General features: G+C 36.2%; 2 protein-coding genes across 2 annotated transcripts in view; one reads left to right on the forward strand and one right to left on the reverse strand.

Annotated features, from left to right (window-relative positions):
- Positions 1-18,173, forward strand: part of LOC145660738 (uncharacterized) — a 37,001-nt gene extending 18,828 nt beyond the window's left edge. Inside the window, exon 5 of the mRNA XM_081726147.1 lies at positions 15,416-18,173. Within this exon, the coding sequence (XP_081582273.1) occupies positions 15,416-15,510 (95 nt within the window). The 3' untranslated portion in view covers positions 15,511-18,173. The remainder of the gene's footprint in view (positions 1-15,415) is intronic.
- Positions 18,174-18,202: 29 nt separating this feature from the next.
- Positions 18,203-22,259, reverse strand: part of LOC145660740 (uncharacterized) — a 51,730-nt gene continuing 47,673 nt past the window's right edge. The window contains exon 2 of the mRNA XM_081726150.1: positions 18,203-21,187. The gene's annotated coding sequence lies outside the window, so the exon portion shown is untranslated. The remainder of the gene's footprint in view (positions 21,188-22,259) is intronic.

The raw sequence follows: 22,259 nt of genomic DNA on the forward strand, positions 1-22,259 counted from the left end.
CACCCTTTAACTGACTTATTTTTAGTTAAAGAAAGGTGTGTTTACTTTAACTATCGTAAAGTACATTTACGTCTGTTACTTTCGATGCGAGAAATGGGATTTAGGCGCTCTATTTCAAATAATGCAAGAACTGTACATTTTCAAGAACTGAAGTCTGCTGACATCAGAGATCATATGGAATGATCGAAAGATCTTCCCTATCTTTCCTTTCCTATCTCAATCTGTGCTAGTGCTACTTACTAATATATAATATAGGGCGAGAGTATAGTACCTACTAAAACACAAACCTTTCTTCAACAGTTGACAATTTCATGTTCTACCAAACTCGGTCATAGCGTTAAGAAATACAGGTCTTATTGACTATTTTGGTATTCTATCTTAGATGTTACATTTTTAATATTTATATAGAATAGGACCACGTCATTTATATGTATATTGAGAGATCGGATTTCGTCTGCATGTGCACGGAAAGAAAAACAAATAATTGGGTGAAGTAATTTCTACATTTTGTGACTGAAGTTTGAGAGTTTCTCCGGGGGGAAAGAATTTTCTTCGGGGGGAGATTCCCCCCGGGCTACCCCCTGAATTCATCCCTGAACGCGTATTGTCAGAATGCTGTTGTTTAGTTGGTGAGCCGCGATGGCTAAGTGGTATAGTTAATCCCAATGACATTTAAACCCGAGCATAGGCCAGAACGGTCATGCCAGGTGGCTCGGGAACTAACAGAGGCAACGCGTTTAGAGTTGGCTGTTATTATTTATTATACAATGTATTTTACTTTATGATAGGAACAACGAGGAAGGCGTTACTTGTTGTTATTTATTCTACTGAGATTCCTATGTTGTGTGTATATTTATTCTACTCATTTCTTTATTTCCTTGAGTAAAAGACTCCTAGTAACCTCTGAATGGGGTCGAGAAAAAAATCGAAAACGACACATTAACTCCTCCACCTCACCTTGTCTAAAACAGTGAGAGTGACATATTTCACTCTTTACATTCAGCTGGAAAAGAAACAGGAATCAAGTTTACAACGTTAAAACTGTAAAACAGTCTTTTCCATTCGTTTGATCTGAAATATTTTTAAGAGACTAATTTAAAAATAGATATGGGCGTTGATGGAATCGGAGAGGAGTGGACGATGAGGATTAAGCGTTCCGGACGTATTTGAGGCAAAGTTTTTCTACATGGAACCAAATGTATGGAAAAGTCACGCTAGCATAGAGCTTTTGAGTTTGATGTGGTATAGAATTCTGAGTGTGTGATGTTCGAGAACCTTAAGTTTTTGATAAAAAGGGGTAGCTGCCGAGACCTAATGGTATGGCCGTAACTAAGCACAGGTTTAAGCAGAAATACTCTAGGTTGTGCCAGTAAGTTGTTTTAATAGATTGAGTCGATTATATGCCTTTCTGTTGATGTACTGAAGATAAGTCTTCCATCTGAGGTGTGTCTTAAGTATTAACGGTTTTGGAGATTCTACAACGGTTCTCGTTAAGAGTGATGGAAGTAAGTGGGAATTACTGTGAAATCTGGAGCGTCTGTTAGTAGGTAGAAATACTGTAGTTTGGGTTTTAGCAGCAGTTGATTTCAGTTGCCCTTTATTGCACTAGAGAACAAAAGTGTGTATTATTAATTGTAAGGCGTTGTTTACTTAGTGTATAGTACGGCAAATTGCAAGAAAAGTTGTATCATCAGCGTATGGAAATAACTGAATATTTTGTGGGGGAAGAGGCATGTCAACAACATAAAGTAGATATAATAAGGGTGAAAGTAAAGAGCCTTAGATACGCCTGAGTGCATAAATATGGTTTGATATGACTGTTGATTAATGTATTCGAAAGTACGGTGGCCAAACAAGAAATTGTAAATAAAACGGATATATGCGATAAGAAGGCGAAAATATAGCAGTTTTGAAAGCAAACCCTAACACTACACGTCATTAAATGCCGTCTCTACATTAAAGAGTACCAGACAGGATGGCTTGATGGTATTATACTGCTTATGGATGCAGTTGAGGAGACGCAGAAGCTGATCGTTGATGCTAATTTTTGGGCAGGAGCCTGCTTGATGGTGTGGTAAAGATGGTAATAAGAAAGATAAAGATGAGAGGTGTGGTAAAGATGGTGATATATATGCGGTTTGAGGGATGAACTCCTCAATTGCGAGTTGAATGTTTGGTGGTAAAGATTAGAGTGGATTATCCCTTAGAGTACCAAGCCTACATTGTTAGGTAAAATACTAAGCGTGGGTTATTTTGACCAATTCCTGCTTCTTGTAAAATATATATAACAATGTATATATATAACAAGTTTCATTCAGGGAGTTATAATTTCTAACGTACAATGAAAAGGGCAATGTAACTGATCGTTCTTTATATTGCAGTGAAGTTTATACGCTGTATACACTGTCAGTGGCGGCTCGTGATCCTTTCAAACAATACTTGAATTATAGTACTGTAACATTAGAAATTTGTACATAGAAATACATTGTCTTTGTTAGGAATAAATTCTATGACACATTGTATTTTGATTACACCTGACAGTTCTTGCAGAGCGGTTTGCTGGTGCAATGCGCTTTGCAGACAAGCTTCTGACAGATTACATACTTTTGAGGAGTGAAGATTCACGTGACTTGCGAAATGGTTAATGGAGGAATACCTAAAATATTAGCCCACTACGTCTCTTTGATATTGTAGCATTTCTTTATAAAAGATCATCTGGGCCAAATTAACCCAGTCTTGGTATTCGAAGGGTTAAATTCATTTTCAGTAAAAGGAGGATAGGTCGCTTGACAGTGTATGAGTTTAGTAAGTTTAGTAGCGAAGTATTAGCCGAGTGGGTGCTGAGACGGAGGAGGAAGTAGTGGAAACTTTTTGAGTGAGTGTAATGGGCACATGTTCACAACCCAGACGATCTAGAATGTAGATGAAAATAATGTGGGCGAGAGATCATGTGATCACTATGTCAGGAGTAGTGTTAGATCAGGAACGGATTGGTTTTCGTAATGGGTGAATGAAGCCTGTAGTGGAGGCAGTGATAAAATTGTTAAAAGCTGTTTCTCTCGGTCTGAGCGGCTATGGATGTTAATATTGGAAGAGATCAGGTAATGTCGGAAATTATTAGAAATATATTGGAATGGGAGGGGAATAGGACGACCTGGTCGAACATAGATGACTGTCATTGTGACACAAAGATTTGCAATAAATAATTATGATTAAATGTTCTGGAATATTAGATGGAGAGTCAATACTATACCATGTGTAAGGATAAAATACTATTGTCACGCCACTGGTGGCTCGTCGAGCCAGAAGATTTTTATCGTGTCGAATGAGTTGAGAGCCGGTAAATTTGCAATTAAGTTTGGGAGTGAGATGCGTTTTACTGATAAGTAATGTGTGAAATTGTTCCTCGTGTAAAAGTTGTTCAAATATGAGTTTATGAGGTAAGTACAAGAGAATGTTGAGATATAGAAATAAAAGTCATAGTCAAATACCTAGGTACATGATCACTATGAAGTTAAATAGTTGTTTCGAGTGGAGATACATGAAAGTACATGTACGAACCATTGTAAGTGGTATGAAAATCGAATAATGAAATGAAATCTTTGAGCAAGCCGAGACTTACACTTCTAGCTGTATGTCGGAGGCGGGAATTGATACCAAGTGTTGTAGATTGGAACTTGTTGCAGATTCGGATAGCTTTACATAGGAAGAGGAAAAGCGTGCACCTCTTCGTAGGATAACAGCTTCATAGGATGCACCTGTTAGTAGAATGTTATTTGTATTCTTGACAGCGTTTACCTTGGAGAGGAATTGGTTGTAATGAGCAGGATTGTTCAAATCGCCGTCTCTTCTTGAAAATGAAGACTTGTTTATGCAAAAGGTCGTTGATAGTATCCTGTGATGTTCTAAGAATTAGAACTATGTAAGTTGGTCCCTGATTCTTCCGAATACGGATGCATTTTTAAAGGTGTATCCCACTTCAGACGTTTAGCTTATATATCGTCAGTGTTATAGATAGAGGGACCCGTCGTACTACTATTGACATGGTGTGTGGCTGAGGTTGCTAGTGTCGGATGTTGTTGAGAGAAGTTGCAGTTTTTCTGAACATTTCAAAACTGGATTGTCACGAATTATTTTGCGAAGTCTGCTGATTGTGATTTAATGATGAATCCATTTTTTGTTTCTACCATTTGCGAAATATCTTTGCGTTGCCGATACTGGAGAAGTTACAGAAGTAAAACCTTCGAACTAAAGTACTTTGGATTGTAGTTTTGCTGTAGCAAGCTGTAGACAGGCTGCAGAGGAGGATAAGCAGGTTGGAGTCAGAGTCGGTGCTCGAGATGCTATGTGCATTTGTATGCTTCTTAAATGGATTTGAACTCGTTGATGCTTGGTGGTAGCCACTGATTGGAGAACGAGAACTCTGAGAACTCGTTTCAGTGTATGCTCTGTCTCCTCGATTTCTCCGGATCTCGTTTATCTTCAAACGAATAAATGAAATGAAATTTTGAGTTTTACGTCCCACGGATATTCCGGCTAGGCTAAGGGAGACAGTGATGATGAGCAATGAATAAAATTGTAGAATGAAGAAAGTGGGACGAAACTGGAGAACCCTGAGGAAATCCACGCACACGGTGTTTGTCCACAATCAAGTTCACTTGGCGGGAGAAGAGTTTGAACCCGTGACCCCATCCATCAGAGGTGAACGCTTTACAACTGAGTCACCCCGGCAATTTTATCTTCAAAGGATGTATGAAAGACTTTCCCTCGTCAATTATGATATGCGATAAAATAACTGAACTGAAACAGTATCCAAAACTATGCGATGAGATCAGCATAAGAGTGAAAATGATCATAATGATGATGAAAAAGTATACTACTTGTGTACTCCAGCCTGCTTCCGCTCGTGAAATATCTCAATTTCTTGCAACCTGTTGCCTGTTAATGAATTAGCATCACTGTGCGCCCACACGAGTGCAATAAACATAGTCTAGACTTGGCACCTACGCCTCACTACATGTGCGCCAGCTGGGAAAGTATGCGAATGCACTACTTTTTACCGGCCAGCCAAAGTGGCTAGCAACCTATGAAAAGGTTACGCCCTCTGTAACGTGAGTGATGAAAATGAATTTACGTACAAAATGTAAGTGGTGGTCTGTGCTCTATCGAAATTTTACAATTATACGGTATAACAACTAACAAAAAATCAAAAAGAAAAAGAAAAAATGGTCGTATGGAACTTTGATCCTTAGCATTATGAAGTAGGTAAACATATATACACACAACTTAATATAGACAGATTGATTCAATAGAAATGCAATACAATTAGAGAAAATGAAAAATTTGTAAAGTGATAGCGAGGATGGAGAATGAGGGGAGGTGCGAAGCACAAGTTAACATATGGGTATTGTTAATCAGACAAATGAATGCGTCTTCTGGGTATGGTCATCTCTATGTGATGATAGGAACCGGGGAAGCCAAACCGAGCAGAAAGTGATTACTGTGCAGGATATGATGGATGAAAGAGTGGAAGATGCTAATGAATAACATAGTCAGATATAACCTTCAGCCCCAGATTAGCCCCAATTCGTGACTTTTTTTTAACTATTTGTAAACAACTGCAACAAGAGTTTCCTTAATTGGTATGTTAGCAACTTTGGATGAGAGACTTGTCGGTTTCCGGGGAAGATGTGGATTTCGTATGTATATGCCCAAAAGACCTCCAAAATATGGAATTAAAAATTTTAGTCTTGTTGGGGAAGCATTATACTACACAACAAATATGGAAGTATACGTGGGGACCCAACCAGAAGGTCCGTTCCAGATAGATAACAAACCTGAGGAAGTAGTAAAGAGATTGTGTCAACCGATTTATGGTTCATCTCGCAAAGTGACCTTTGACAATAATCGGTTTACAAGCTGCAGTTTGGTTAAATCAATGGAATAGGACAATAAGTTAACAATTTTAGGGACAAATCGTAAAAACAAGAAAGAGTTGCCCCCGCGTTTGCGAATGCCGAAAGGAGGAAAGATACAGTAGTGTATTTGGTTTTCGTTAGAACTGTACCATTGTCTCCTGCGCATCTAGGAAAAATCGGTGTTTAGTGCTGATCTCAAGTATGTACAATCACATCAAATTAGATGAGAATACCGGAGATAACATGAAGCCAGAGATCGTCACATTTTACAATGATACTAAAGGTGGGGTGGACACAGTAGACCAGATACGTACTGAATATGGCGAAGACAGAAACAGTACACGATGGCCAATGACGTTTTTTTATCACTTCTAAAATGTAGAACCGATCAATGGTAATGATATACATTCAGCGAACACAGCGACTAAATTCCAACAGCGAATATACGTAAAGCAACTGGGAAAAGTTGACTGAAACAGAGAGCACTGAACAAACGAAATCCCACAGAACTTCGAAAATCGGAGGCAAAGTTGTTTGGATTGACTCTAGAAGAACATGCTCCTGTACCTCCTCAAGTAGGAAAACGAGAACGATGTTACATGTATAAACAGTGGCGGCGATTGGACGTTAAAAGTGGGGGGCAAGACATGATTTGAATATTTGTATATCAATGTTAGTTTACCTTGTTGATACTAACACTTTGTTTGACGAAAGGTTGCATAACTAATAGGATATTACCTTTTTCAGTTAAAATACTGTATATTATATTTTATTAAGTAAATTGACAAGAGCAACGGAAGTAGATATTAGCTCCTTTTATTTTTAAACAACGAAAGCGTAAGAAAAGATTTGATTATTTGCTCATGAACATCTTAAAATTCTGTCTGGAAAATTGTGCTATCAGAATATTTAATAACAGACTTGCAAAACAAATAAATAGAAAGGGTAATACAGGGTTAACCTAAAAGAAATAGACAAGTTGTACTATGTATAAAATGTTTTTTTAGCAAAAAGATTTTACCTGTGGTACATGCATACATACTTGAAGTTTTGCGGCTGACAGTTTTTCCTTTGTTTCAATGATGGGTGTGTGACGTAAGCGGCCCTGCCCTCGAACTTGACATTGACGTGGCTAGGAGGAATATGGCGAGTCAAGTTGAGAAAGCTGTGTTCTGGAATATGCCAAGACAAATTCAGTTACTGTAGTGCAACGTCATTTTAGGACAAAGTATGAGAAAGAACCACCCACACGACAGTTCATTTATGACTGGGTGCATAAATGCGAAGAAACAGGTTGTCTGTGTAAGAAGAAATCCACGGGAAGACCTCCAGTGTCAAATGAAATAGTTGAACGCGTTCGTGCGAGCTACGCTCGAAGCCCAAGGAAATCAACGACACGTGCAGAAAAAGAACTTGATATCCCTCAAAAGACTGTCTGAAACATTCTATGCAAACGTCTCAAGTTCTATCCATATCGACTGCAAAGTCTCAGTGAAAGTGACAAACAACAACGTTTAGAGTTTTGCGTGTTCATGCAAAATCTTTGTGAAGAAAAAGATGACCTCATTCAACTGCTTACATGTGGAGACGAATCAACTTTTCACATTAGTGATTTCGTAAACAGAGCAGATTAGGGACTCCCCAAAGGTTGTGTTTTGTGCTGTATCGCTCAAACAGGTGTATGGCTCAAGAAGAAATTGTTACTGAAAGAACGTACCTGCACATGTTGCAACTTTGGTTGATGCCACAACTTGAAGAAGATAGTGACAATTTCTTATTTGTGCAGGATGGAAGCCCACTTCGATTCCGATGTAAAGGGTTACCATGACGAAGTTCTTCCTAGGCGGTGAATTGGCCGTTCAACTGATGAGAACATGGCTATTACTCAATGGCCACCACGAAGTCCAGACCTCATACCGTGTGATTACTTTCTGTGGTTTTTCAGAAAAGATAATGTGTATGTTATCCCCCTCCCTCAGTCTGACGCAACTGAACGAACCAGAGATGCTGTTGCATTGGTGGACAGTCAGACTTTGATGCCTGTTTGGGAAGAATTGGACTACAGACTAGATGTTTCCCGTGTAACCAAAGGATCATACATAGAACATCTGTAGTTGTACCGCAAACACTTCCAGATGTACCCTACAACTCACGTAAGTTATGTTACCATGTCATTAAAATTCTTCATTTGGGGGACCACTAAAGTTGTCTATTTCTTTTAGGCTAACCCTGTATTACTCATAGTAATGAATAATGAGGCTTGTTTTGCAAAAGTTAATGTAAACTTTAATGAATTAGGGATTAATGAACAACTTATATTTTTAATTCTACACAAAGGTATTAAATGTATGTTATTACTCTAGAAAGACAGTAAGCTTCCCGAAACATGTCGTTTCCATTAGGTGCAGTTTTCACTTTCTTGGAATACATCTAAACTCAACAATACTTACAATCAATCCACACTCCAGTTATACAAAATAATAATGAAACCTAGAATTATGTTGAATTCAGTAAATTTAATTGTATACACACTCGTACACCCCTAAACACACCACTTCACTCGTATATTACACTGCAAAGGTAGTTCTTTCCTATTACTCTCTTTTTAATCAATATTCCTTACTATTAGAAAAAAGAAAATATATTTTAGTCAATTTTTATGCAATTAAAGAATAATTTGTGTTTTTTTAAAGAGTTATCACAATTAGTTTCAAAGCGGCTGACTAACATTGTAAGAAGAAATGAAAGTACGCTGGAATTATTGCGCTCCAATACGTTAAATTTTGGACTATTTTCCGTGGCAATTGAAACGCAATTCCTGTAGTTTTCGTAACACAACGGGAAGAGAAATAACCGTACTCACGCAACGGCAAATATATGGCATCATTCTTTTCGATGAGCCAGTAATATATATACAATAATTTTACATTTCCAAATGAAACTATATACATCAATGGGTCACTTGAGAAAAGTGGGGGGGCAACTGCCCCCCTAATCGCCGCCCATGTGTATAAACACAGTAAGACCAGATATTTTGGATTTGCCTAAGTCACGCAAAAATGATGTGTGGAGACTGCTGCAGAATTGAAACGTGAATTTCCCTATGTGTAATATACGGCTATTAGGAGAAATCCTGGTTTACTTCTTTCTAGTTGATAAATATTTTGTTTTGAGTGCCGGTTTTTAACCAATAAAATAGTCACATAGGTTATAACATTAAAGGATAACTCATTTATTATTAGTTAAATATTTTTTTTAGCTTCCTAAGTAAACCTCGCACAAAGGCAGCTCTGAGAAATTTCACTTCGCCAACAGACAAAAGTGTATATGTATGTGTGCGTCTTTGCGACGCAGAAACTCCTTTCGCTTCTACAAATATGGTTATAAAATTTACTCCCTCTGCATTCTTGACCACAGTGCTACATGGTTATTTATAACTATTTCGTTAACCATTGCGTAGCGTTGGTGGCAGAGAGCATCGGAGTGAGAAGGGACTGGCAACAGTGAATGGAGTCGGAGATGGACGACGGTGAAAGAAGTTTGTAAAGATATCGTAAATGTCTCGATAAAAGAAGTTCTTAAGAATATTATTTCTAACGAACAGTGAATTCAAAGTAAAATTCATCAAATACAATGAAGGTTATTAACAGTGCAGCATTTCTTACCTGAAAACAGGTTGGACACGGACAATTGGACAGATAAGCAAAGCTTAAAGGGTTTTTTCCTCTAAGAAGATGTTTACGTAAACGTATTTCGTGTATAAAACAGGGCCTTAGATAAAAATAAAATCGTATGATTAGAATACAAATAATTACACAAGTGTTAACAATATTTAGTTGAATTATATATATCTAAATTTCTAGATATGTATGATATCTTTGCGTTTTCTTTGATTTCCTGTGTGCATTAAAATGAGGCGTTTTAAGTAAACTAGCAACTCCTAGTTCCGTTCATAAGTGTAATTAAATACATAGTGTTAACGTTGTAAATACAACTTAATATTGTGCCCTTACACGGGTTACACGAACACATTCTAGTCTCCGAATTCTGGGATAGTAGGTTGGAAGTGATGGTTGTGACAGGTTAATTTTGTGGGTGCCACTAGGTGTATCTGTGCACGGGTCCGGCATGCAATAAAGACGGTACTATTGCATTGTGGTTCCGGCGGGGTGTAGCTGGGGAACCCGCAAATTAAACAATAGTGCAAGGCTATTATGACGGTAAGGTTCCCAATTATTGAAGTTAAAATAAGTACCAAAACAAAAGCATTGCATTATCATTTACCCATCCGCCTACATTTTAATAGTAAAGTAGCAGAATGCATCAAAGTGTAATAATCGAAATACCGCCACAAAATGGCTTTCCCGAACAGGGACGAGCAAGCATTGAACCCAGGACCGCCACAAAATGGCGCCCGTTAACGGAACTGATGTAACCTTTAGTTACATATTTTGTTTATGTGTAGCTTCGTGTGGGTTAAATATTGAGTTGGTTTAGTATACACTAACGGTATTTTCAGTATTAGTATTATTTTCCCATAATTGTGTGTATTTAAATTGTCAACATGTCTGAGAGTGAAAATCTTAATTTACAAACATTCCTTCAGGCAACTAAAGAATTGTCAGTGAATGTAAATCAAAAATTTGAAAAATCAAACGCAGATTTGACAGAAAAATTTCAAAAATCAAACGCAGAATTACATGATAGGTTAGATAGAATTACAGAAGAAAATAAAGTCGGTTTTATTTCTATTAATAAGAAAGTTACGGAAGAGATAGAGAATTTACATTCCGACTTTCAGGAAAAGTTGCCAATTGAGGGAGGTAAAGTAAAACGTTCTTGCGAAGAAAGTTTTGCGAAATACACAGAACAAATACAATCCGAAATCAATAAATGTAACGTAGAATTAGAGTCTGTTGTCGAAAACTTAAACGTTACGGAAAAACAAAACGAAGAATTTTCAATATGTATAAACGCTTTGGATTACTCTTTAATTGCGTTTAATCAAAGAGAAAATAAGTGTGAAATCAGAATAGGTACATTGAATGGTCAACTAGAATCTTTAGAAAGTCAGGTAGACCGTGTGCATAGGGAACTAGTAGAAAAGACAGATAAATGTGAAAATTGGATGGCAAAACTTCAGGAGGTAGTTGAATCTAGTATTATTGCATGCGAAACTACGGTAATATCGCAAAAATCAGTGGAAGAAACACAGGCTGATATTAGTAGCAGAGTTGAGGCTATTGTTAACGATGTAGAACAAATAAAACAATCTCTTGTAGACAGTCAGGTAAAGAAAAAATCCTTTCACATTCTAATTACGTTTTTCCGAATGTTCGAGTTAAAAAAGAAAGAATAGACGTCACATTGATAAAGATAAGCGTAGAGGTACTTCAGTGTATTCAGACTCTGGTAGTAGTACTCTTGAATCTAGTAGTTCTTATGAGGAAGATAAATCACGTTCTTTCCAAAACCGCCGGAAAAAAAAATAGAATTAGATAGGAAAGTTTCTGTGAATCTTAGAGATTTAGAAAGATTTGAAAAGATTTCCGGTCATGAGAACGAACTTACCGCGACTGCATTTTTGAAAAAGTTTAAAGATCAGGCTTCAATTATGAATATTCCAAGTAGCCAATACTTAGTTTTTACTTACGGGATCCGCGTACAATTGGTATATTAACAATTGTTCCTCTTTTGATACGTTCAAAAACTTCAAGAAGAAATTTAAGGCTGAATTTGAAAACGAACAAGTGGAAGCAATTAAGTTAATGGTGCTTCAAAATAAACCGTATGATCCGAAAACAGATGGAAGTGTGTACAACTTTGTCTCTTATAGATGCAATAAAATACAGGAAATCAACCCTGATATTAGAGAACCACTTGCTATCAGTATGGTGCTGAATTTAATTCCACCTTATTTCAGACCTCAACTCACTACTCTTACCACTTTAACTTTGTCGACCGTGTTACAAGGTGTTCAGAAACTCGAAGCCATTCCTAGATCTGATGCTAGAGGGAGATCTAACTATAAGTTCGCGAAAATTAATCACGTGACATCCATTAATAATAATTTCAATGAGAATCAAAAGAAACGTAAGAATATTGGAAACGGTAATAAAATGAAATGAAATCAAATCTTTGAGTTTTACGTCCCACGGTTATGCCGGTTAGGCTAAAGGAGACGGTGATTATGAGAGATGAGTAAAATGGTGGAATGAAGAAAGTGGGAGGAAACGGGAGAACCTCGAGAAAACCCACGAGCACGGTGTTTGTCCACCACAAAGTTCACTTGGCGGGGGCTGGGATCGAACCCGGGACCCCAAGCACCAGAGGTGAACGCTCTGCCACTGAGCCACCGCGCCCCCGAAACGGTAATAAATTTTCACACGAAAATACTCAGCAAAACAAAAATAACAAGTGTGGACGTGGATTTAAGAAAAACAAACGGAACAACAGTAATAATAATAACGATGAAGTGCATTCTGATGCACATTCTTGCAGTTGTAGTCAGTAAATCCTACCTAGAGTGAATTCCCCAGTGGGTAATCAGTTTTATCAGTCCTCAAATGGAAATAATCAATCTGTAAATACGAATGGTAATGTTAGAATGCATTCTTCTAACGGCCAAATGCCTGGAAATTCACTGTTTTCCAAATTTTGTAAATCAAGGAAATTTTAGGTCTCCAAGACCTTTCTTTGTAAATTCTACTCCTTTTAATTCAAACGGACAAGTTCGTTTTTCGCACCCAAACTAAATTCTCCCTGTGTGGAGGGTGCTCATCACAGGGATGTCAGTAAAAGTTTTGGTAATAACGTAAATGCACTCACTAATGGTTATCATACTGTGTATGTTACTATTGAAAGGAAACTTTTAAATGTTGTATAATGGGACAGTGATGAAAGTTCATTCGAGGATGAAGGGGAAAGTAATAGAATTGTAAACAAATTGTTTCGTCACAGGCTACTGCAGACATAAAGGTAAAAATATTCAATGAAGAATTTTACGCTTTGTGCGACTCTGGAGCTTCTGCTAGCCTGCTCAGCTTTAAATTGTGGAAATCTATTTCTGCCATTGTTTCTAATGCTAAATTTGTAATGCCAAACCTCTTTCCGCATTGTACTTGCTGATTATTCTGGTAAAAGAATGAAATCAGTAAAAGGTGAAATTATCCTCTGTTTAGAAATAGGGCCTTTGATGTATGACGTAAGGTTTCCGGTTGTAAATGATTCAAATTGTTCTTGTTTGTTAGGCAGAGATTTTCTTACTTTAGCAAATGCAAAGATAGATTTTGCTGAGGAAATAATTTTGTTAGGCCACTGCCAGAATGTCGTTAGGGTACCTATGAAAAAGGGAATTGACAGAGTCGATTGTAATTAGCCTTCTTTTGGGAATAGCAACCAAGTTAAATTTTGACAAGGCAAAAGGAAGATGGGCAGGAGTTTGAGTTAGTAAACAATGTAAAAATCACTAATTTTGATGATTCAGAAATGTCTTGTGAAAGTGAGTCTGAAGATGTTAGCCACACCTTAGAAAGTAAATGTCCCGTAATAAAGAATTTGCTTAAGCAAAAACAACAATGTGTGACTGAATGGTTAAACGAAATTAATGAAAGAGATAAAATATATGAGCATTTACGTGAAAGATACCAAAATCCAGTTGTAAATAATGAATCTTTGAAACAGTTAAATTTCGATTTAGTACAGGAACCAAAATTTTTGTATGAGTTGTATGGAAAACATATTAGCGATATTGAAAATGAAATAAAAGAATTTCATGGTATGTACAAAATCAATTTTCTAAATCAAACCAATCCAGGAACTGTAGTAGAAAATAATAGTCCAGAAACTGAACATTTTCCTTCTGTAGGTGACATTAAAGAAAAATTAAATGAAATTGTTGATCTTGATGACCAACAAAAACAACTTTATAATTTGTTAATTAAACATAGATGTGTGTTCAGTGATGTGCCAGGTAAATGTAATCGCTTCGAATACACTATCGAAGTTGGCACTGACAAACCTATTGTTAAGAGACAATATCCCTTACCATTTAAATTTAAAGATAACATAGAAAAAAATAAAAGAATGGCTTGAAAACAGAATCGTAGAAGAGTGTGTGTCTATTCACGCTCATCCATTGTTATGCGTAGCAAAAAAGAATACATCAAAACTACGTACTGTAGTCGATCTGACTTCTTTGAATAAGCATGTAAAATAGTTAAAAGTAAATAAAATTGATGACCTATTGTTAAAATTCAAAGGTGTTCAATTTGTTAGTTGTCTTGATTTTGTTGGATCTTACTTGCAAGTCAGTTTGTCTGATGAATGTAAACCTTACACAGCCTTCTACTGGAACGTCAAAATGTATCAATTTACACGTGTTCCTTTTGGATACTTAAATGGGTCTGTAGCTTTTATGAGTTGTTTACAAACAACATTAGGTTCTGGAATGTATGATCAACTGGTCTGTTATGTCGATGACGTCTCAGTACCGACAATGTCTTTCGAAGAACAAATTTGTTTATTAGATTATATATTTACTAAAGTACATGAAGCAGGAATGACGTTGAATCTTAAAAGATGTTCATTTTGCAACACAAAATTTAATTTTTGGGTTTTAATGTAAATTCTCAAGACATAACGAAAGATTCATCGTACGTACAATGTATAAAGGATCTTCCACGACCTAGAAATCTGAAAGAATTACAACGAATACTTGGTTTGTTTCAATGGTGTTCTAAATTTGTTAGTAACTTTGCACATAAAGCTGAACCTTTGTTTGTTCTTTTAAGAAAGAAAAAAATGGATATGGGATGATGAGTAAGAAAGTAGTTTTGAACAATTGAAACATGATTTAGCTCAAGAATTGTTATTAGCTCATCCTCGTTTAGATCATGATTTTTGTATCATCACAGATTGTAGTTCAGTGGCTTCAGGGAATAATTTGTTTCAGGAAATTAATGGCGAACGCCATATTCTTGGGTTTCATAGTAAAACTTTAAAACAAGCTGAAAAAAAATACACAACGACTGAAAAAGAGGTTTTATCAATTGTGGTCGCTTTAAGAAAATGGGGTCAATTGTTGTATGGTAGACATAAAAATTTCCACCGATCACCATTCTTTTGTATACCTCCATAACATAAGAAATATGAATTCACGCTTAGCGAGATAGAGTATTGAAATTCAAGGATTCGAGGTAGAAATAATTTATATTAAGGTTAAAGATAATCAGGCGAGTGATGCTCTCTCACGGGTAATATTACAAACAAAAGTTGAACAACATGAAATTAATAAATTTGAGGTTTTGCCGTTATGTTTTGGAAATCTTACTGTTAAAGAATTAAGAATCAAACAACAAGAATATTCAGAGTATAAAAAAATATTTCAGTTTTGCGAAATCCCAATGACCCGTATGTAAAAGTGAAAAACAGAAACATTGAAAGTTTTTCTAAGTTAAGTAATGCTGTTTTGTTGAATAGAAATTATCATTTTCCAGAATCTTGGAAAATTTGTATACCTCCTTCCATGGTTCCCGAAATTAAGTACTTCCATGAACAAGGTCATTTTGGTCCTAAAAAGCAATTGCATTAATTAAAGAAGTGTGTTATTGGAAGTCATTAAGAAGACACGTTATTGATTTCATAAGCGACTGTATGGATTGTTAATTGACAAAAGCTGAAACATCACCTCCGGCTAAACCTTTGGAGACTGTAGCAGTAAAAACATACGAGATATGCTTTCTATTGATATTTTAGGGCCGTATCCAGCTTCTCAGAATGGAAATAAGTTTGCTTTGTCAGTGTTAGATGTTTTAGTAGATATTATGTAATGTTTCCTATGAGGAATGCAACTACGAGATGTGTTTTAAAATGTCTGCAACAATATTATTTTCCATTTTTGGGTTTTCCGTTGTCTATCTTACTAGATAATGGTAGTTGTTTTGTTTCTAGTAAATTCAAAGAAAAAATGAAAGAACATGGGATTAAAGTCCATTATGTTAGTCCGTATCATCCAAAGAGTTCTGTTGTGGAGAGAATTCATAGGGAAACTAATCGTTTGTTTAAATTGTTGTGCAATGATAGCCATGTAACATGGGAGAAGTATATTCCCCAAATTGTTATTTTACTAAACTATTCTGTGTATAGCAGTTTAGAAGTAAGTCCAGCAAGTCTTCGTTTCAATGCAAAACCGCAATATTCTGTATTTCGGCATTTTGGAATAGTTATAAATGATGAAAATGAACCTCTAAATTGGGAAAATACTTATAATGGCTGATTTTCGCGGAAAAGAAAACATTAGAAAAATAAATGAAAAATATAATAAAACACAAGAAGGTAAATATGTTATAAAAGAAAACGATTTTTTTTTGCTTCAAAGTCATCTTAGTTCAGCTGTAGATAAGAAAATTAGCAAGTTTTTTCATCTGTACAAGGGGCCTTTACTTTGTAAACAAAAGGTTACAGATAAGGTGTTTGAACTGATGGACCCACTTACTAGTGAATCCTTAGGAACTCATTCAATAGATCGTATGAAAGTTTGGAAACCCAGTTCAAAAACTAAACAACTTTGGTTAGAACTTGCCAAAAAACATGTACACGAAAAGGAATTAGAGTCCATAACTTCAAATTGTGTAAATGTAGAATCGTGTGAACCAGAAACAACAATTCATGTGAATTTTAATGATGTTGTGAATGTAGATTTATCTGTATTTAACCGTAGCAAGAGTCGAAACGAAAACGTCGAAAAGTTAGTGAAAAGATTGATAGAATGTGATAAATATTTGAAATATTTAAGATGAACTTAATTGTTCCAGTTATGTTTTGTCGTTTACACTAAACCATCTTGTAAATCCTAAACTTAGTAAGTTGGGATAAAAAAAGTATATACACTTCGAAATGTTTATATATCGTTTTGGCGTTAGTAGGCGTCCGTCACCTACTATGTGACTTCCGGACGGCCGAAGCCTTTTATTAAATAAGGAATAATATGCCAAGTGGCTTGCCAACGCATGAGATGAGGTTTCCTCCCATTTTGGGTAACTTTATATTTGTTTAAAGCCCGGAGTAGGCTATTTTCGTATTATACCCTTCTATATTCTTTTTAACGTTAACCTTTTATTCTATCTTTTAAACCTCGTCTCGGGGACGGGAAATAGATAACAATAACAATTATGTGGGTGGTATCTTCCAAATTTATTAGGGCAGGCACTATAAAAGTGTAATGGTATGACAAACCATCCACTGCTCAGTCCATTCCAGGTTAACGTCTAACCGGAATGTAATAAATGTAGAGTATTATAATTAATTAGTATTGTTGTAGTTGTGTGATGATGCATTTATTATTATGAAAATGTTTACTTGTTTTTTTATTGCAATTTGATTTGTATATGATATTTTCATGTTGTATTAGTACCATTCTATTGAATTTATATTGATTAAATTTAATTGCGAATATTTTGAAATATGATATTGTTTCATTGATAAAAGTTTCATTCAGTTACGAAATAGTGAAATATATACATGTAGTTATGCAATTTTATTGGTTCAAATGGTGTATTGAAGTAATTTCGTTACATGAATATTATAGACAAGTATTATTCAGTGTGTAATGAAAAAAACTAATTACAATTGACTTAGATGTTATATAAGTAATTGTGTTATGTAATGGTGTTAAGTATCTTGTAATGCATTAATAATTATTTGAAGTGTTTGAGTTAGTGCATACTAAATAATAATACTTAATCTTAAATAATACTAAATATTATTGAATAGAATTAAACAAAATTAATAGTATATTAAATTTATGATATCATGCTGTGTAGGAAATAATGTGAATGAAAATAATTAGTGAATATTGATTTGTTTACCATTACACTTAAAAAAAAAGGACATTGAGACTTTATGGCCCTCGTAAGTACCGAAAATCCTTCCAAAATGGCCCTTGTGTTTTAATCGTATTTCCGAGTGAACTTTAAAAACTTGTGTACGTCACCGGAAGTAGAAGACTATGGGTTAACCCTTTGAAAACCAATGAATAAATGATTTTTAATTGTTCAACTATTTCGTACACTAGTGCGGTGGTGATCAGTGTTGCAGGGTTTTGTTTATGTTTCAGTTTCTTCGAAACAAACGTCTTGTTATCCTATATAACATTAAATGATAACAACCCCGCGGGTTAACAACTTTTCTTATAAAACGAGTAAAAAGTTGGTAAGTCGGTATACTGAACAACTTCTGAGCACAGAATAAAGAATAAGTAAGGAATACAAAACATAAGTATGAACTTTATTTTTAACAACCCACATGCACATTCACTTTACATCATCATCCCGCGCTTCAAAAACGACTGTGAGCGAGAAGGAATAGAAGATACTATGTAACAAACTTTAGGTACAAACCCTCTTTCCGAACATACAGCACGAATTCCGGTGAAGTTATTACAACTTTGAATAAGAGTGAAATTAATGTCGCTTTGAAATCAGACGTCAACAACTGGAGTGTAATCATGTTCCCTATTATTAGTGAGTCATTTTTTGACACACCCTTAATACAATTTTAACCTAAAGTCTGTCTGATCAGTTTAGCCGATTTGGAAGGGACGAGGACTTGATTTTTTGATCGCTTCTTTTCTTCAATTTGTCCACAGTTTCTGTGAGTGAGCATGAAAGAATGTCCTGAAAACGGGTAATATAAATATATGCGGTGAAAACGGAACTCCTCAACCATGTATCGCCCAGCAAGATGCAGCCAAAACGCAGATGGTCCAGAAAGTCCTAGTGTTGGAACAGACATGGAACATGCTTTTCCACTGGATCTACACTTGTAGCTGATGAGGAAAGTGCACCCTCATTTTCGGTGTCCCTAACTCCGGTGTCCGTGTCCGGTGTAAGGATGGGGTATATTTGGAGATTTTATTTTTAAACATTCACTTGTGAAATCATGACTCGAATATTTCTCGGCGTCAGCCATCTTTTCACAATGAAACAATCCCTGTGGCGGCAAAGCAGAAGCGCCGTTCGTAGAGTACATGCGGAACCAATTCCCCGTAACATCTGCCCCCAAAACCCGGACTTAAGAACTTGTCTTCCAAAACTGACATTCCATTACAAAGAGCAGGTAGGACATTTCAAGGGCTTAATGTGGTCTGATTCCTTTAACATTCCTTTCAAAAATTGACTTAACAACTTGTGACTGCGTCAAATTCTTTTCTACATACTATGCCTAGTTACGTGTCTTACCAAAGCTGAATCGAAACTATCCTTTTGAACACCTTACGCTTGTCTTTGGTTAGTGAACTGTGTGCTTTAGCATGCGATTTGCCAAATGTGAACTGCCAGTAAATGTCTTTCTACACTCTCCGCGCGTGTGAGATTTTTGTTCTGTGTGGATTAGCATTTAATTTGCTATATGTGAACTTTGAGCAAATGCCATGCTACGCTCTTTGCATGTCTTTCGTTTTACATTGTGTACTGAAATACCTTGCAAGGTTCGAGCGTAGACTATATTCTTTGCCGCATCATTCACGAGTCAGGTTTTGGTCCTGTGTGGCTCAACACGTATTAACGTTGAATCAATTCCATTCCAGGATCTTTGCACATGTTAGATTGTGCTCCTGTGTGGATGTGTCCAAGCAAATTTGAACGTCGATTAACCGCCTAACCACAGTCTTGGCAGGTGCGATGTTTTTCACCTGTATGGATTAACATGTGTCTAGCCAAATTTGAACGTTGATTATATGCCTTACCACACTCTTAACACGTGTGAGTTTTCTCTCCTGTGTGGATTAAAATGTGTGTAGCCAAATGTGAACGGTGATTAAATGCCTTACCACACTCGTCGCAAATGTGAGCTTTTTGTCCTGTGTGGATTAACATGTGTCTAGCCAAATATGAAAGTGAACTAAATCACTTACCACACTCTTGGCACTTGTGACGTTTCACTTTTGAGTGGATTAACACGTGTCTAGTAAAACTTGAACGTCGTTAAATTTTCTAACCACACTCCTTGCATTTGTAACTTTTTTCTCCTGTGTGGATTAACATGTGTCTAGTCAAAGTTGAACGTTGATTAAATGCCTTACCACACTCTTGGCAAATGAAATAATTTTCTCTTGTATAGATTAACATGTGTGTAGGCACATGTGAACGTTGATTAAATGCCCTACCACACTCTTGGCACGTGTGAGTTCTCTCTCCTGTGTGGATTAAAATGTGTGTAGGCACATGCGAACGTTGATTAAATGCCTTACCACACCCTTGGCACGTGTGAGTTCTCTCTCCTGTGTGGATTAAAATGTGTGTACCCAAAGTTGAACGTTGATTAAATGCCTTACCACACACGTGGCAAATGTGAGCTTTTTCTCCTATGGATTAACATGTGTAGCCAAATTTGAACGTTGAATAAATGCCTTACCACACTCTTGACACGTGTGAGTTTTCTGTCCTGTGTGGATTAACATGTGTCTAGCCAAATTTGATCGTAGACTAAATACCTCACCACACTCTTGGCACTTGTGACGTTTCTCTTGTGAGTGGATTGACGTGCGTTTAGTCAAATTCGAACGTTGATTAAATGCCCAACCACACTCTTGGCACTTGTGACGTTTCTCTTGAGAGTGGATTGACATGTGTTTAGTCAAATTCCAACGTTGATTAAATGCCTTACCACACTCTTGGCACGAGTGAGCTTTTTCTCCTGAGTGGATTAAGGTGTGTGTAGCCAAATGAGAACGTTAATTAAAAGCCTTACCACACTCTTGGCATATGTAACTTTTTTCCCCTGTGTGGATTAAGATGTGTGTAGCCAAAGTTGAACGGAGATTAAATGTCTTACCACGCTCTTGGCATGTGTAACTTTTTTCTCCTGTGTGGAATAAAATATGTCTAGCCAAAGTTGAACTTCGATTAAATGCCTTACCACACTCTTGGCATGTGTGTAGTTTTCCTCCGGTATGAATTAACATGTGCGTAGCCAAACTTGAAAATACACTAAATTCCATTCCACATACTCCGCAGATGTGGGATTTTTCACCTATATGCATTAACTTACCGCTTGACAAAGTTGAACTTTGACTAAAGCGTTTATCACTCTTTTGGTACGTATCACGCTTTTCACTTTCCTGTGGCAGCATATGTCTTGACAAACGTGATGGGTGAAATCCTTTGCCAAACTGCATCGAAGTATGTGATTCCACATCAGAATGAGAAATTGCTTCCTTTAATGTAATAGACGTATCCTCTTCTCCGTGGAAAGCTAATACGTTATCGCGCCTGTAACAAATTCAAGAAACAAGGAAATGTGAATGGAGATAATATTAAGTAGCAACAAAAAATATCATCATTCGCTATATTTCATGATAACATTATGCTTAATTTGTATTATTACATGAAATATTTTTAAAATATGGAACGGTGTACCACAGAGAAGTTTCCATATCTCTATTCTCAAAATAAGAGGCTGCAGTTTGTTTCACTATATCAAATTGAACCATCATTTATATCGTGGCGGTCATAAGTCTTTGACTAAGTAATGGCGCCTGCTTTGAAACAAATGCACAGTATGATAATTAAATCTCTCTTATCTGTAGTTTCGTGTCGAGAAAAAACAAACCTGCGATCCAAAGGTTTAAGAGCAAGTCAACTTACTAATATAAAGTATACCGAAGATCTTTCACTTATATCATCGTAAGAGGAACATGAAAGGCTTTTTGAAACGAAGAAAAAAATAACATACTACATCCCAAGCTAAGGCAGAGAAACTTAACCAAGAAACGTAACCAGACTAAAGACGAATCGGTTATAGCGTAGTGATCGTGTTTCAGTGGTCTAGGCGGTTGACCAGTAATCTGGAGATTTTTCGATCGAATACACGTCGAGATTTTTTTTTTTTTACTTTAGGAATTTTGATGGTGATTAGTCATAGATAACACACGCTTTATTACATTCAAATATTTGAATACTCGTTTGCTTCAACACTTGAAGTATCAAATTTTCATGAATAATACTAGTAATAATAACAATTATCTCGAAGAATTAAAAATTTATTATCGTTCAGGTAATACCATTAAAAGCAGAAACATGATATTGGGCAAAAAAAAGATTTCGGTTTATTGTAATATTGCCCATGAAAAGACGATTTTCTCATCTCGATTGTAAAATATACAAAACAAATCGGGATGAGACTTAATATTTTAATGCTAGACGGGATAAGGTTAACTCACACTATCGTCATGCTTTGGAGATGAGAATCGAGACGAGACGAAAAGTATCGTAAACACTTCTCGTCTTATCTCGAGTCTCGAAATTGTGCTTCTTTAAGCAACAATTGCTCTGTATGCAGAAT

The sequence above is a fragment of the Thermobia domestica genome, chromosome 9 (assembly GCF_964235325.1).
Source record: "Thermobia domestica chromosome 9, izTheDome1.hap1.1, whole genome shotgun sequence".
Taxonomy (NCBI): domain Eukaryota; kingdom Metazoa; phylum Arthropoda; class Insecta; order Zygentoma; family Lepismatidae; genus Thermobia; species Thermobia domestica.